Source organism: Bos mutus, chromosome 14, assembly GCF_027580195.1.
Source record: "Bos mutus isolate GX-2022 chromosome 14, NWIPB_WYAK_1.1, whole genome shotgun sequence".
NCBI classification, from domain to species: Eukaryota; Metazoa; Chordata; class Mammalia; order Artiodactyla; family Bovidae; genus Bos; species Bos mutus.
The window spans coordinates 78,806,104-78,823,246 of NC_091630.1; the positions used below are offsets into that span (position 1 = coordinate 78,806,104).

At 52.4% G+C, this 17,143-nt stretch overlaps 1 protein-coding gene and 1 long non-coding RNA gene across 2 annotated transcripts in view; one reads left to right on the forward strand and one right to left on the reverse strand.

The window, feature by feature from the left end:
• Nucleotides 1–4,312: 4,312 nt before the first annotated feature.
• On the reverse strand, nt 4,313–9,489 carry LOC138990739 (gasdermin-D-like). The gene is made up of 9 exons (XM_070382811.1): nt 9,399–9,489; nt 9,007–9,160; nt 8,620–8,745; nt 7,791–7,987; nt 6,814–7,005; nt 6,353–6,529; nt 6,052–6,099; nt 5,168–5,202; nt 4,313–4,579 (listed from the first exon to the last, which is right to left on the reverse strand). Exons 1-9 carry the CDS (start codon nt 9,487–9,489, stop codon nt 4,313–4,315), a joined length of 1,287 nt encoding a protein of 428 aa, XP_070238912.1.
• Nucleotides 9,490–15,380: 5,891 nt separating this feature from the next.
• LOC138990775 (uncharacterized) overlaps nt 15,381–17,143 on the forward strand; it is a 586,949-nt gene continuing 585,186 nt past the window's right edge. The window contains exon 1 of the long non-coding RNA XR_011466876.1: nt 15,381–17,039. This is a non-coding gene — a long non-coding RNA (uncharacterized lncRNA). The remainder of the gene's footprint in view (nt 17,040–17,143) is intronic.

The following is a 17,143-nucleotide window of genomic DNA, read 5'->3' on the forward strand; positions in this document are numbered from 1 at the left end:
CCGTGTGTGCCAGGAGAGCTGCCTGCCAGGCTCGTTATAAACATCATGATGTTTGTGCTGCTGCTGCCGCCAAGTCACTTCAGTCGTGTCCGACTCTGTGCGACCCCAGAGACAGCAGCCCACCAGGCTCCCCCGTCCCTGGGATTTTCCAGGCAAGAACACTGGAGTGGGGTGTCATCGCAGGTTTGTCTTGTAGTCTATTTCAGGTGTCGTGTCCATGAACGTGTATGGTTCTCCACTTACCCCAGAGTTGTCCCCAGCACCAGTTCTGACTACTTTCTTCAGTCCAGGAGGGTATTATTGGGCAAAGATGCCCAATTTTAATGATCTTTAGAGATCCTATAACTTATTAATAGTAACTTAGAGTTGGAGTATGAAGAAAGCTGAGCGCCGAAGAATTGATGCTTTTGAACTGTGGTGTTGGAGAAGACTCTTGAGAGTCCCTTGGACTGCAAGGAGATCCAACCAGTCCATTCTGAAGGAGATCAGCCCTGGGATTTCTTTGGAAGGAATGATGCTAAAGCTGAAACCCCAGTACTTTGGCCACCTCATACGAAGGGTTGACTCACTGGAAAAGACCCTGATGCTGGGAGGGATTGAGGGCAGGAGGAGAAGGGGATGACAGGATGAGATGGCTGGATGGCATCACGACTCAATGGATGTGAGTCTGAGTGAACTCCGGGAATCGATGATGGACAGGGAGGCCTGGCGTGCTGCAACTCATGGGGTCGCAAAGAGTCAGACACGACTGAGCGACTGAACTGAACTGAACTGTGGTGCTGTGTGCTGTTGGTAAATCGCTTCAGTCGTGTCCAACTCTGTGCGACCCTATGGACTGCAGCCAGCCAGGCTCCTCTGTCCATGGAATTCTCCAGGCAGGATTACTTGAGTGGGTTGCCATTTCCTCCTCCAGGGCATCTTCTAGATGCAAGGATTGAACCCACATCTCTTAGGTCTCCTGCACGGCAGTCAGGTTCTTTAGCACTAGCATCACCTGGGAAGCCAGAACTGTGTGTGTGTGTGTGTGTGTGTGTGTGTGTGTAGTCGCTCAGTCGTGTCCCAGTCTTGGGACACCATAGACTGGAACCTGCCAGGGTTTCTGTCTGTGGGATTCTCCCAGCGAGAATACTGAAACTAACTGTGAGGTAGTGCCATTTCTCTAACTGGGCAGGTGATTAACCGCCTATTTGAAACCAAAACTAGCAGCGTAATTATTTTCAACAGCGCTCTGGTCTAGTGGTAATTCCAGCAGTGCTCACAGCACATTCTGGTGTCAGAAACTTTAGTACCTGTTCACAGCCCACCTAGACAGTGTCCTGGGACAGAAGATGGGTACCGAGTGGGGCTTTCGTGGAGGAGAGCAGCAGTTTTCTGGGTGTAAGAAGAGGGTGTATGGGGAGCAGAGGCAGCTAGCGGGAGGGCAGAGCTGTAGAGGTCACCGGAAGACTGGCTTTCGGTCTACTCATCAGCAGGCTCAGAGCGAAGGAGTGACTGGATCTGATGTATTTGATAAGGTTCACTCCAACTGCTGTGCCAGGAACAGAATGAGGTGAGCAGGGACAGAGACAGGGAGGCTGGGTGAGCCATTGCAGTAACCGAGGCAGAAATGATGGCGGGTCATTGAGTGGACGCGGTGAGCAGGGACCAGAGCCCCCAGGGACCCCCACAGACTGGATGTGGATGTGTGAGAGGAGTCCAGGGCCATCCTGTCCTGGGGCCTGGGCACCTGGGAGGAAGGGGCTGGGGGCAGGTGCCGGGAGCATGCCTGGAAGAGTGAGGGATGGTTTCTAGGTCCCGGAAGCACCGGTTCCTTGCTCCAGGCAGGGCTTCTGCCCCGAGCACCTGGCATTCATTGGTCTGGTTGGCGGGGTCAGGGGGGGTCCTCCAGGGAGCATTTGGCCGTGAGAGGCTGGGAGGAGGGGTAGGGCTGTGGAGGGTGGACCACAGGACGGTCTGTGTAGGGGAGAGTCTCCACTCTGCAAGTTTGATCCCTTTCTGCCCCTCTCTTGCTTTACGACTTCCCTGGGCCCCACTTTCCCCATCTGTAAAAGTCAATCTCCGTGGTCCCACCTCAGACCTGGAGTAGCTGTTGAGACAACACTGGCTTCTGGGGTCCTGAGAGGGCAGAGCTGCTCCCAGGGCTCAAAGGCCAGCGAAGTGCCTGTGCCCAGACCCCCGGGGCTGCTGGGCAGCTCACCTGTCCTAGCTCTGTGGCCGGCCCCAAGCTAACAGCTTGGGTTAAGGGGTGCAAACATGAGAAGACATGTTCAGAGAGGTGAAGAAACTTGCCTGAGGTCACACAGCTACTGACAGGGCCAATTTTCAGTCAAAATCTACGGGCCTCAGAGCCCTTGTTCAACATATTATTTTCCTCCAACTTTGATGACAGAATCCTCACTTTCTACAATAGAACCAGTTTGATTTAATTAGTACAGTGTTGGTTCATTTATGACCACCTTTCATTTGAGGCAAAAGCTGCTTTTCAAGAAAGTGTAACTTAAAGACATATAATTATGGAAGAATATTATGTGCTCACCAGACCACAAGAGAGAAGGCTTTTGTTGCCACTGGGCATCCATTCCCTCCCCTGCAAAAGGGAAGACTTGCTGGAAGAGAGGACTGGCCAGTTTGTGTGATGAAGTTCAGAGAGGGAAAGGAAGGATTTTCATGAAGATCATGTATATGGACTCATTTAATGTCCTTTAAGACACACATGGGAGAAAGCAATGGCACCCCACTCCAGTACTCTTGCCTGGAGAATCCCAGGGATAGGGGAGCCCGGTGGGCTGCCGTCTATGGGGTCCCACAGAGTCGGACACGACTGAAGTGACTTAGCAGCAGCAGCAAGACACACGTGAGTTAAACATTAATCCCTTTAAAATTACTTGTGGCTCATTAACTTATTAAAATGTGGGCCTCTCTGACCCCACAGAGCAACAGTGCAAAACAAGATATTTGATGGGCTGGACAATTCTGGCAATGCAGAGTGGAAAGAGTGTGTGTTCTTGTTTTCCCCACAAGGAGGAGCCCCTGTCCACACTCCCCAGACAGAACTGAGGACGCTCAAATGTGGTGAAAGCGTGACATTGGTGCACTGGTTCCAGAGGAGGGCCTCCTAGGGATTGGCATGAGGTCTGTGAAGATCCTCTTGCCCGAAACCTCACTTCTCAGGTTACAGAGACTGTTTAATGGCACGCAGTATACTACATGTTAAGTAAGTGAATAAAACTAAGTTACTGCAAGATAATTTATACGAGTGATGGGAAAAATACCGAAAGGAATGACATCAGAATGTCATTATTGGTTATTTCTGAGAAGTGGAATTAAGGAGATTAAAATGTTCTTCATTCCTTTCTGAAACTTTTTTTTTTTACAGTGACCACTGTTTTGATTGTCAGACAAGTTTCATCGGTAGAAGAGAATATATAAAGTGCTCCTGCTGAGTGATCGCTCTGCCTCTGAGCGCTTACTCGTTTCCGTCTGGGTGGGCTCTGCTAGGAAGAGCTCGGAGCTGGGAGTGGGGAGACCTGGTCCTGGCCTCAGGCTCTTCTTCTGCTCCCCGTGAATGGCCTGACACACACATGTGCACACCCACACTGCCCACTGTGCACACAAATATAGCCCTTAGCCTGCACCCCGGTCTATAGTGAAATCCCTCAACAGTGCCGCTGGGTGACAACGGAGCAGTTTGACCCACCACTCTCATTTTACAGGTGGGGAAACTGAGGCTGAAGGAGAGTGGCAGGGTGCTGAAATGAAGGGGAGGCTGGCCAAGTTCTCTGTTAACCTGGAGAGAGGTTGGGCAACTTCTTCCTGAACAGCCATCCCATTCTTAACAACATGGCATAGTAATAGCCAACACCCAGGCACTGTGCTGAACACTTTATTTACAACTTTTAAATTTTTCACTACAATCCTATGAGCTAGGAATTCTGATCACCCCATTTTATGGGGGGTGGTGATTTTACAGGAGAAAGAAGCACAAAGAGGGCAGGATATGCCCAGAGCTACCCAACTGTTGGTGATGGGGAGGGTGTTCTGGTACCAGCCTCTACAGGCCCTCCTGGAAGAATCCTGATCCAAGGTAGGACTCTAGCCTAACTGGGGCCTCCGCTGCCCCAGACCTGGATGGGCGACTGAGATCTGGGGGCCAGTCCTGAGGAGAGAGGAGTGTGAGCTGAGCTGGGCGGAGCCCCACCGTCACCTGGGGCCACCTGCGTGGAGGCTCTGGGCCAGCCGCTCCCTGGAGTCAAGGCAGTGGGGCCCCTTGGGGAGCATGGGGCACCCTCCTCAGGCATCAGTCTGGAGGGCCTCAGGCATCAGTCTGGAGGGCCGTAGGGCTGGGCTCGGCCAGCAGCTGCAGCCCCGCGAGGGACGCGTAGAGCGCAGACAGCTGCGGCACCACCTCAGGGTCCCTGGTGACTGGGTGGCCAGGGCCTCGCAGCTCCAGCCCACAGCTCTCCACCAGGCTCCAGGTGAGGGCCGCGTCCTCGTGCTGCAGCCAGGAGAGGACTTCTGGCGGCAGCGAGAAGCCTGTTTCCTCCATCTGGTTGTAGTTCGGCTCTAAGATGCTCGCCACCTGCCAGGAATCACCCAGGGTGAACACACAGGCCTCCCAAGACTGGAAGCAGTGGGACCCGTCCTGAGGATGGGAGCCTGGAGACTCTGATCACTGACCCCCACTACCCGCCCCATCCCCGCCACCACACCTGAGCCTGGGGCCTTGCTTCCTGCAGAACTGGGGCTCCAAGGACAATGCCCCCTAAATGCGCCCTTCCCTGCACTGCCTGGGGCCTTGGTTTCCAGCACTCCCAGGGCTCCCAGCCCCTGCATACACTGTTCTGCCTGGAAACCCACCCCATCTCCTCATCCATTAATCCCTGAATTGCATGGAGGGGCCCCCTTTTGGAAACACCCCTGGGCCCCCACAGCTGTCAACATAAGCTACATAAGACCCAGTGCGTCTCCTGTTCTGGGCACTGTCTGCGATCACCTGCTAGAGTCTCCACTTGACCAGCCTGTGTTCTCAGGCCCGAGCAGAGGGCCTGGCACAAGGCAGGAACCCAGCCTAACCCCTGAATGAGCCTGCGTGTGGCTGCCATGGTGGTCTGGGTCCACAGGGGTCGGAGCCCAGCACACCCCCCATGTCCCCGCCCCAGGCTCTCACCAGCTCCAGCTGCTGGGGCAGGACCCCTCCAGGCACTAGGCCAGCAGGCAGTGTTGGGTGGCACTCAGCGCTGCAGGCCCCTGGCGAGGAGCCTGTGCCCAGGCTTCTGCCCGGCGCCAGCCCTGCCCTGATCAGCCCCGGGGAAGCTCCTTGTCAGGCAGAGCGCACCTGGATGTGCTCACCCCACTGCCTTCCCTGTACACAGTAGGCCCTCAGCATGTTCTGAATGCCTACTGCATGCCAGGCGCTGCACACCCACGGGGCTTATCCTCACCTTCCGCCTTCCACCACCTCCCTCTCCTCCTCCTCAGTCGCTCACCCTGCCCAGGGCTGATGCTTCAGCTCAAGGAGAGGCCACTTCTCTGCCCTGCTCTGTTTGTTCCTCGGACCCCCAGACTGAGCCCCGCTCCACCCCATCACCTCTCTGGGATGGCTAAGGCAGGGCTTCTCAGGGTCTCAGCACCCCTGCAGAGGCGGGTGCGTGGGTGGATCTGGCAGGGTGGCCAGAGGGCCCTGCCTTCCCAACCCTGTTTTATTAACCATATAGGCTGCCTCTGAAGAGCCTTCCAGGTACCCAGTGCTGCCCAGACATCACCACCGATCTTCCGACCTGGGAAGAAAGCCCCGCCCTCCCCTTGTGCAGTGGGGTGACCACGGCTGGAGCCGGCCCACGAGCCCCGTGCTCACCATCCTGCCCACAGCCTGGTCCTGGGGTTTTGAGCGCATCTCCATCCCCCCAGGGAGAGGACACAGGGCCCTCCCTGCCCCCGAGTGATGGGGCGACTGCATGGGGCAGGAAGGGGCCCGACGATGGGGTCAGGGCCTTCTCTGGAGAGGCGGTGATTTCTGGCTGGGTTCCTGGGCTCCTGGCAGGGGTCACTCACCTCCACTGGCATTTCTACAGAGCTTGCCTTCAGGCAGGTACAGAACAGCTGCATGGGAGTGGGGATAGAGAAAAGAGAAAAGCCCCTGGACCACTGATGAGCAGGCCCACCCCGGTCCATGTGATTCTCTTGTCTCTCCCTTCTTCAGGTCCAATGCCCTGGCCCCATCCCCACCCCTCGGGGCAAGCTGGGCACAGGTGGGGTGTTGAGGCCTCCCTGAGATCTGGCCCTCTATGAAAGGCACCTGAGTGCTCAGGCCCATTGAGGAAACATCCTCCCTCTCCCTCTTCCTGCCCCTTACTCAGCAGCTGCCCCTCCTCCACCAGTTCCTCCGGCCTCCACATGCCCCAGCGATCCTCCTTCATCATCAGCTGCAGCACCATGTAGGCCAAGACAGTGCCCTGGGATGCCCGCTGCCGCCTCCTTGGCCACGGTGCTCTGACCGTGCAGCTGGGAGGGGGAGGGGAGATTCTAGGACCTGCAGGAAGGGGTCTCAGGGCTAAACAGGAGCAGGGGATGGCGGGCACAGGGGGAGGGGCTGCAGGAGGCCAACCTGATGACCAGGGGCTGTTGAGGTTGGAGGAGAGAAAAGTGCAAAGGCAGGGGTCACTCGGGCACAGCAGGAAGGCACTCTGCAAAATATGTTGCACATGAGACATTTCCAAAAACCCCAAAGCTTTCTGGGGTTAAAGCAATCCACGGTAGCATGGCAAAAGCGCTCAAAGTTCCCACTGCAAAGAAACGAGTTTTGTTTTGCCTCACTAAGTGTTGTCCAGAGTTTGGAGGGTTCACTTCGGGAAGGGCTGAGCTGGAAGCCTGGGGCGTGGCAGTTTGAGAACCTCCATAGGTCGTCCTCTGTCAGTGGGCAGCTGACGAAGGAGCTCTCCGGAAGCTGGGACTCCCGAGGTGGGACCAGTGGCACCACCGTCAGCACCGGATCCCACCGGAGAAGTGCTACCGAGAAGCAAGAGAACTATCCTGAGGAATGGATGAGACAAGAGTACGGAGACCGTTCTGTACAACGTCCGAACTCCCAGACTGTGTTCAGTATGGTGGCCTGGAAACTGACCTCCAGGTGACCAGCCCTCACCTGCACTTATGGGGATGGTGAGAGGTGGGGCCTGGAGGTGATGCTGTGAGTGCAACTCGGGGCCCTGCCTCCCCCGTCACAGTGGGGACCAGAGGCAGCCATGGACACTGCATGGCAGAAGAACAGAGCTGGTGAGGAGCAGGTCTGGGTCTTGAAGGCACGTTGAAGGAACCCTGCCGGTCCCTGCCCTTGGCACATCCCGGGCACTCTTCTTACATCGCTGCAGAGTCTCACCCTGATTCCAGCCTAGCTTCATGGAACAGAGAAGTCAAGCTCAGAGGGCCAAGTGACTTGCCCAGGGCCACACAGCCAGCCAGGGACAGAGCTGGGGTTCGCACTCAGACACACCCAATTTCAAAGTTGACGCGAAACCCCCTGCACTATGATAGTGCCCCCCAGCAGCAGGTAAGACTCACCTGGGAGAGTCGGAACACCAGCGACTGGGTCCTAGTCCACACCAGTGAAAATTCTGTATGTGTGTGTGAACTGGTATTTTTAAAAAGTCAAAAACCAACAAGACACCTCTCCAGGTGGTTCTAAAATGCAGAGTTGACACAAAGGCCCAGGGACTCCACACTCCTGGGTGAGATGGGGTGGTCTGCCAGGAGTGAGGGGTGGGCTCCTTAGTGGCTTTCAGCACCCGGCACACCACGTCTGCGCCCCCAGGGCACCCCCTGCACCTGGACGTGGCCCAGCTGGAGGAGAGACAGCCGCCCGGCTCCCTCTGCTCGGCTCTGAAACGTGGTGTCCCGCGCGGCCTCCATGGCCTCGGTCATCACACACAGGCTCTCCTTCTTCCAGCTCTGCAGCTCCTGGAGGAACGAGGGTCTTGGAGTCCTCAGTTTCCTGCCAGGGGTGCAGGTGGGGGCAGGAGAAGAGACAGAGCTTGGGGGGTGCTCTCTAGGGCTCCCCTGTACTGGGGCCTTCCGTAGTGGGCAGCCTGGACTCTATGCTGATATGGGCGGGGTGTGGGGGGCGTTACAGCGGGGGCCTGGCCTGTACTCAGGACTAGAATTCAAGGTCAGGTGGGGGTGGTTGGAAACATCCGCCACCTGAGACATCTGTCTTCTGCAAGACTTAAAATGACCAGCCCAGAGGTTACCACTGGGCTCTTTCCAGCTGAATTGAGCAAAAGGCATATATTCCACGGTTCATGTGGTATTTAAAAATTTTGAGGTAATATTAAAATTGGTGGTAGTGGTGATGTAGTCATTCAGTTGTGTCTAACTCTTGCGACCCCCTGGACTGTAGCCTCCCAGGCTCCTCTGTCCATGGAATTTCCCAGGCAAGAAATACTGGAGTGGGTTGCTATTTCCTTCTCCAGAGGATCTTCCTGACCCACAGGGGTTAAACCACGGTCTCCCGCGTTGTGGGCAGATTCTTTACTGACTGAGTCACCAAAACCCCAGTTTTAGCTTTTTCAAAAAAAAAAAAAACAAACCAGTGCCACGGAGCTCGCATTCCCGCCTGGAGCTCACATTCCCACGGGGCAATAAGCAGGCGCAGCTGTCGACGTCAGCAGGCCTGTGTCCCCCAGTTTGCCGGAGTCCCCACCGTGCCCTGTTGCCCCACCCTTGGTAGCTACTGCACTTCTGTTTCTTTTTCTGGCCTTAAAAACAACCAGGGGTTTGAAACCTCTGACTTAATATGAGTCCCTCTCACTGCCCACTCTCTCTTCCCTGGGGGGGCCTGACCCTGCGTTTGCTATTAGATAGTGGACTCCCCCATCCCAAGCTACTCCTCAGAAGGCTTCTTGCCAGGCCCTTGAGTGGCCGGGACCTTGGGGCTTTTCCCTCCTGCCCCCCGGCCCCGGGGACCTGGGCCCACGGACAGCAGAGCCCAGCCCACCTGGCTGATGTACCCACCTCTCCCCCACCAGAGTCTCCCAGGTGTGAGGGGGCACCCTGAACATCCGCACGGCCAGCACGGAGCTGCGGCTCACCGCACCGCTGCCGGTCACCTTCCCATGCTTCCCAGTGCCAGGCTCATGCCTGCCGTCACGGCTCCCGCCACCATCTCCTGGAAGCGGATGGGTTCACTGAGGCTCAGCTCTGTGGGGAGAGGGGTCCAGGCGTGGGCCAGGGGGCAGGGGCTACTAGACCTCTGCCTCAGGCCCCAGTTTGGCCTCCACCTCTTACCGGCTTGGTGTGACCCCAGGGCAAGAAGCCCTCGACTCCCGGAGCCTCAGTTTCCCCATCTCTAAAAGGGGCAGAAGAATGACCGGGTTTTCCCTCCAAGAGTGGTGTTCAGCATTTACCGAAGAAATTCCCTACAGGGTCCCTGCCTGTTGGGGGCCAGAGTGAGGTACTCCGCCCGTGACAAAGGTCATGAGGAAGGAGGCTCGACATACGCAAAGGCGGGATCGAGCCTCAGGAGTCCCCCTGGAAATCCTCAAGCATCTACCCCCATAACCAGAGCCTGCCTACTTTACTACTTTGTGCTCTCACCTACATCTCTGACTTTACGGGGGGCTGTCCCCCACCACCTCTTTCGGAGAAGGAGTTAACCTAGAGCTCCAGTTAATAATAATTCCTGGGCGTGATAAGAGTGTTTTAACCTACAATCTCCTCTGAAGGTTCTCTAGCCTGCCTGACAGGCTCGTCCGGCCACATGTGATTGCTCACAGCCTCCCAACCGTGAGAGGCACGAGATGCTTTAAACCCTCTAAAAACAGGTTCTTTAGAGAAGTTAGAAAACTATAAGTATAAGTATAGTGGGCTGATTAGAAATTGTGTTGGTGAAGGGTTTTTCATTTGTTGAGCCAATGTTTGTTGCTACGTCTCCACATCCCCTGCCCTTACACACATTAATGAATATATAGAAGAAATAAGTATTAACCTTTGATATTAATCACGTTAGACCTTAGGCTAAGTAAATTCTTTCCTTAACTAAAACCCACTACACCGTCACCCTATAGGAATGTAACTTTATTTGGGTGGTGTCTGTTTTAAGAATAATCACCCCTGGAGAAATAAGTGTCCTGGTTGACTGACCATTGTCACAAGGAGAGGGTCAGAATTGTCAGCAGGCCCCCCGGCCAGAAGATGATGTAACACCCCTAAGACCTCTGTATACATTTGTATGAAGCACCTGACTTTGATAAAAGTCAGGACTGCTGACCCCGCGTGACTTTTGCATAACATCTCAGTGTATAAAAGTAGACCATGGAAAATAAAGAATTGGGATCAGTTTCTCGAAATACTGGTCTCCCCATGTCTCTCTCTCTTTCACTCTGGCTGAGTCTCCATCTGGAGTGCGGAACCCACCATGCTTACTAATTATGCCTGGGCTTCTAAGATCCGACCGGGGAGGCCTCAGTGTCTCCTCTCCTTCGGGAGAACGGAAGGAGGCCTGCGGCCTACGTAAGTGGTGCAAACTTCTTGTCTTGAAGTTTTATTGGTCTCCCGCATAAACCAAGCTACTCAGCCTCTTTTCTCCACTGAATTTTCCTACTGAGCTATCCTCATTCTATTACTCTTTATATCTTTAATTAATATCTAATTGAAGCTATTGTATCCTGATCCTCGCCTATGCCGTCTCTCCTTCGAATACCCTGGATCAGCCGGGGCTGGTCCCCGGCACCTGCCACCCAGCAAGCACTTGGTGCATGTCAGCCATTATGGCGATTAAAGTGATGATGATGATTACTCATCAGAGAGCCAGGACAGGAGGGAGGAAAAGGTGCGTTCTTCCCACCACGGCAGGCACATGCTGCCTGGGGGTGCCCCTGGCGTGTGCCTGGGTGGAGGGGGCATCAGCTTTCTGATGCTAAAGTCAGGTGCTAAAGTCAGCATGTAGGTGAAAATCACAGGTGGTCAAAACCCCCTGGAATCATCCTTCCAATCACACCCCCCCACTTGCCTGCATGGGACCCCGAGAAACTCCAGGACCAAGGATGCCTCAGTCTGAACAGCTGTTCCCTTGGGAATGTTACTCTGTGCCTTGTTAAGTAGAAGTATATACATATTTTCATAAAATATTTATGTGTGCTGTGCTTAGTAGAGCCAGACATCCTGGAATGTGAAGTCAAGTGGGCCTTAGAAAGCATCACTATGAACAAAGCCAGTGGAGGTGATAGAATTCCAGTTGAGCTATTCCAAATCCTGAAAGATGATGCTGTGAAAGTGCTGCACTCAATATGCCAGCAAATTTGGAAAACTCAGCAATGGCCACAGGACTGGAAAAGGTCAGTTTTCATTCCAATCCCAAAGAAAGGCAATGCCTAAGAATGCTCAAACTACTGCACAATTGCACTCATCTCACACGCTAGTGAAGTAATACTCAAAATTCAAGCCAGGCTTCAGCAATATGTGAATCGTGAACTTCCTGATGTTCAAGCTGGTTTTAGAAAAGGCAGAGGAACCAGAGATCAAATTGCCAACATCCTCTGGATCATGGAAAAAGCAAGAGAGTTCCAGAAAAACATGTATTTCTGCTTTATTGACTATGCCAAAGCCTTTGACTGTGTGGATCACCACAAACTGTGGAAAATTCTGAAAGAGTTGGGAATACCAGACCACCTGATCTGCCTCTTGAGAAATTTGTATGCAGGTCAGGAAGCAACAGTTAGAACTGGACATGGAACAACAGACTGGTTCCAAATAGGAAAAGGAGTATGTCAAGGCTGTATATTGTCACCCTGCTTATTTAACTTATATGCAGAGTACATCATGAGAAACGCTGGACTGGAAGAAACACAAACTGGAATCAAGATTGCCGGGAGAAATATCAATAACCTCAGATATGCAGATGATACCACCCTTATGGCAGAAAGTGAAGAGAAACTAAAAAGCCTCTTGATGAAAGTGAAAGTGGAGAGTGAAAAAGTTGTCTTAAAGCTCAACATTCCAAAAACGAAGATCATGGCATTCGGTCCCATCACTTCATGGGAAATAGATGGGGAAACAGTGGAAACAGTGTCAGACTTTATTTTTCTGGGCTCCAGAATCACTGCAGATGGTGACTGCAGCCATGAAATTAAAAGACGCTTACTCCTTGGAAGGAAAGTTATGACCAACCTAGATAGCATATTCAAAAGCAGAGACATTACTTTGCCAACAAAGGTCTGTCTAGTCAACGCTATGGTTTTTCTTGTGGTCATGTATGGATGTGAGAATTGGACTGTGAAGAAGGCTGAGCGCCGAAGAATTGATGCTTTTGAACTGTGGTGTTGGAGAAGACTCTTGAGAGTCCCTTGGACTGCAAGGAGATCCAACTGGTCCATTCTGAAGGAGATCAGCCCTGGGATTTCTTTGGAAGGAATGATGCTAAAGCTGAAACTCTAGTACTTTGGCCACCTCATGCGAAGAGTTGACTCATTGGAAAAGACTCTGATGTTGGGAGGGATTGGGGGCAAGAGGAGAAGGGGACGACAGAGGATGAGATGGCTGGATGGCATCACTGACTCGATGGACATGTGTCTGAGTGAACTCTGGGAGCTGGTGATGGACAGGGAGGCCTGGCGTGCTGCGATTCATGGGGTCGCAAAGAGTTGGACACGACCGAGCAACTGATCTGATCTGATCTGTGCTTAGTCACTCGGTGGTCGTGTCCGACTCTTCTCAACCCCATGGACTGCAGCCTTCCAGGCTCCTCCGTCCATGGGCTTCTCCAGGCAAGAATACTGGAGTGGGGTGCCACTGCCTTCTCCAAGGGAAGCCCATATTTATGGGTTATTATTACCTATAACAATACCTCCTTTTGGGGATTGTGACCAGGACTAACGTGCCGCTTGTAAAGTGCTTGGAACAGGGCTGGCACACGGTGATAAGCTGTCCCCTCGGGGGTCTGGCCCCATCTCCTTCTCCCAGGTAGTGGGGCTCAGCCAGGGTCCAAAGCTGCGGTGGGGAGTGGTTGGGGGGTGAGCGGGTGGGGGCAGCAGCGATTTGCTCAATCTTCGATAGCACTTGCCATGGCGGTGGGCACCTTACTTCAGAGGGCGCCGGGGAGCCACAGAGGGCTCTGAGCAGGACAGCGACACTGCACACCAGTACGTGAGTTTCAGGAGGGGCGCCTTGACAGCTGGGAGCACAACCGAGTGGAAAGGGGAGACTTGAAGAGCTTATAACTATATCCAAGGGATGTGACCGTGGGCTCCAAACCAACAGGACAGATGTGTTCCCTGCTGGGGGCTGGGGAAGAGAGTGTAATGGGTGGAGGGAAGTGAGAGGCTGACTCCTCCATTAGGCACGGTGCCCAGGGCCCCACAAAAATATTTCTAATTTGAGTAAAATCAGAAGAAAGAAATTTTTGGGTCCAGGGAGGGAGAGCGGCACAGGGAGAGGGCAGCGGGGCGCCGGGGGCGACCTCTCCGGAGGAGTCCGCTGGGGGAACCCTCGCACTCAACCCTGTTGTCCCCCAGGACCTGGGTCCTGGCCCCCCCAGTCCCCACCTGAGGCTCCGAGTGACGGGGTGACTGTCCTGAACCCCAGGCTGCGCCCCACACAGGAGCCCTCTCGGATACCCACCCGGACCACCGGGATTTCCAGCCTGGATCATAGCCCCCGGGGGGGCGCGAAGTCTCCCACCCCTCCCTCTGACCCCTGACCCATGGGGTGAGTCTCCGGCTTTCAACAAGGGTGCCGTGGATGTACACTAATATTAATATGCATGCTGTTTTTCTTTCATGTGATTTAAAGAATCAAATTGTTCCCAGGTTTGTAATTTTTTTTTAAACCTCAGATGCCCCCTTCTCCACCAGCCCCCCACCCACCCCCCAGCTCCTCCCCAGAGACATCACTTTGAACTCTTTTTGTTGTTGTTTTCTCTCTTTTTAAGGACTATATTGAGATGTAATTCACAGACAGTTCACTGTAATTCACACACACTTCAATGTCCAATCCAGTGACTATGAGTACATTCACAGGACTGTGGAGCCATCACTGCAGTCAATCTTAGAATATTTTTATCACCGCCCCACCAAGAACCCCATCCCAACCACTAATGTGCTTTATGGATTTGCCTATTCTAGATATTTCAAGTAAATGAGATAATACAAGATGTGGTCTTTTGAATCTGTCCTTACTTAAATAATAAGCTTGCTCAGTTGTAGGCATTAAACGTGGACTTCCACCAGGGAAAAACAATTTAGGGCCCCCCTCCCTCTATACCTGCACGAGTCCCATCCCTCCTCTTGAGTTGTAATTCTCTTTTGTTTTTTATTATTACTGTGACTCTGTAAACTCTACTCAGCTATTAATAAACTGTAGTTATTTTTTATTTCCAGGAGGATTTCGATAGTTTTTCGTCCTTTTTTCCTTTTCTTTCTATTTTCTATGTACTTATATCTAATTAAATCCAAACTCCACCAAATACTTACATCTCCTCCTCTTATGACCAGGTTCCAGGTATTTTATCAGTTTCATACTCCTGGAGATATCTCTCCCAAGGCTTCCTATCACTTAGATGTACAACATCCTCTTACAACTTTTTGGAAAAGGGAACATGGACAGTTATTTAAAAAAAAAAAAAAAACTTTGGTCGAAAATATCCTTATTCTACCTTCATGATATAGACTACTAAATTGGAAATAATTTTCCACCAAATTTAGGAAGCCCTTGCTCCATTGCCTCTAGTCTGCAGTGGTTGTATTTTAACGGCATTCTCGTGTCTCATCTTTTGTAAATAACCCGTTTTTCCCTCTGGATTTTCACTTCGTCCCACAGGTTCTGAAATGTCCCTGAAATGTTGTGGTATGAGCTCCTTTTCATGTATCAATATTTGTGTTAGGCACTCAATGGGCTCTTTAAATCTTGAAGTTTGTGTCCTAATTATGGGGATTTTCTTGAATTGTTTTCTTGATGCTTCCCTGTGTGTGTGTTCTCTTTTGGGAGAAGGGGCCTGTTTTATCCAAGTGTTTGCTTTCCTAAACTGCCCTTCTAAATTTCTTTTCTCATTTTTATCCTGTGGCTTTTGGCTCTACTTTTTGGGAAATTTCCTCAACTGTATCCTCTAATCTAGAATTTCATTTCTGTGATAATAGTTTTAATTTTTAAGAGCTCTGTTTTCTCAATGTTCCTTTTAAAATTTTGTTGTTTAGTTGCTAAGTCGTGTCCAACTGTTTTGCGATGCCGCTGTCGGTAGCCTGCCAGGCTCCTCTGTCCATGGGATTTCCCAGGCAAGAAAACTGGCATGGGTTGCCATTTTCTTCTCCAGGGCATCTTCCTGTCCGAGGGGTCAAACCCAGGTTTCCTGCATTAGCAGGTGAATACTTTACTGACTGAGCCCTCAAAACCCAAGTTTTAGCTTTTCTCAAAAAAAAAAAAAACAAAAACAAAAACGGTGCCGTGGAGCCCACATTCCTGCTTGGCAATAACTAGGTAGAGCTGTGACACAGCTGTCAGGTCCAGGCAGGCCTGCATCCATCGTTCCTTCTCCAGGGAATCTTTCCAGCCTGGGAACTGAACTCGTGTCTCCTGCATTGGCAGGTGGATTCTTTACCATTGAGCCACCAGTTGCTTTTTGTTAGTTTTGGCTTCATCTGTTTCTCAGATATCTGATGATGCTTGTCGGCTCCCATTTTGGGGGAGGGGCGTCAAAAATCAGACTGGAAACTGAGCAGTGGGTGGAGCTTAGTGACTGAGCTTCACTGGCAGGCAGGCAGCAGAGTGCTCAGCTTGCTTGCATGTTAGAATCAGCTGGGGAGCTCTTGAACCTGCTCTCCCTGCAAAACAACTAAATCAGACTTGTGGGGGTGGGACCCGGCATTAGTAATTTTTAAAGCATCCCGTTGATTTCTGTGTATACCCAACGCTGAGGACCTCTGCTGTGCCTTTCTCTGTGGAAACCGAACATCTGCATCAGTAGGACTTTCTCTTGTGCCAGGTCCCCAGGAAGATTCCTCTAGTCTCCTTCCTGGCAGAAAGGAGTCAACTGGGAAAGACTGCGCTCGTAACTCCCAGCTGGGAGAGAAGGTGAGGTGAGGGTTGACCTGGAACGTTCCATGAAAAAGAGGCTCTCTCTGGCCACTTGTGTGCCCCTCTAGTGACAGGAGAGACTTCCAGATGTATCCTTCTGTTGTCTTTTTGCTGGGTGGAAAGAGAAAAGACAGCAATAGGCACCCAGAGTTAATTATCGTGACATAAACAAAAAAACCCAAGAACTTTTCAATACTGGGGAAAACAGCAGGAGTTAAACAAAATCTTCTGGGGAACAGGGGGAGGCTGAGGTGCCTTGCACCGCTTTACAGGCTCTGAGCCCAAGGCCACAGGTTTGTTTATCTTTGTCTGTGCTGGGTCTTCGCGGCTGCGCTGGCGCCTCTCCATTTGTGGTGCTCAGGCTTCTCATTGCAGTGGCGTCTTTTGTGCCGCACGGGCTCTAGGGCCCGCGGGCTTCAGGAACTGTGGACCTTAGAGCACAGGCTCAGTGGTTGCGGCACTCGGGCTTAGTTGCCCCACAACATGTGGGATCTTCCTGCACCAGGGATCACCCATGCCTGCTGCATTGCCAGGTGGATTCCTTACCACTGAGCCACCAGGGAAGTCCCCGAGTTTTACAAAATAAATCTTTCATTCTCATCTGCTTGGTTGAGACCTTGTAGGGAGGGGAGATGGGATCGAGGAGGAGAAGACGAGGCATCGCTTCTGGGAAGAGGGGCTGACTCTGAACACAAGGAAGTGTTTGGGGGGAAGCAAAGCCATATTAATGAGAAGAATAACCACACCGGTAGCCAGCTCGCCTCTTCTTCCCCAGACAAGCCGGGTGAACTCTCTAAAGGAAGCTAAGCCTCCTGAACCCCTTCCCACCACACGCTGACCCCTCTGAAGACTCTGGGTGTTCTGTGTGGAGAGACAAGCAAATGCCTCTCCTGGGTGCGGGAACCCAAGCTCCGGGCATTTAGCAAATCCGTACAAGACAGGACAGAGTCCAGGCCAACTGTGCCGGACTTCTCAGAGCCCAGGTAAGTCCTTTCTTTTTTTCACGCCGGTAGAAACAGGCTCCAAACAGTCTTTTGTGTTGGAAGAGACACAGGTCTCAGTTCAGGTGGTATGGAAGCAAGAAAAA

Excerpts from the sequence above, each read along its gene's own strand:
- LOC138990739 (XM_070382811.1), bottom strand. The coding sequence starts at position 9,489 with ATGTCGAGCCTCCTTCCTCATGACCTTTGTCACGGGCGGAGTACCTCA. Across the intron at positions 8,746-9,006 it reads GAGACTCTGGTGGGGGAGAG|AAAAAGAAACAGAAGTGCAG; the intron begins GTGGGTACATCA and ends TTTTAAGGCCAG. Across the intron at positions 6,530-6,813 it reads CAAACTCTGGACAACACTTA|GTCCTAGAATCTCCCCTCCC; the intron begins GTGAGGCAAAAC and ends CCCTTCCTGCAG.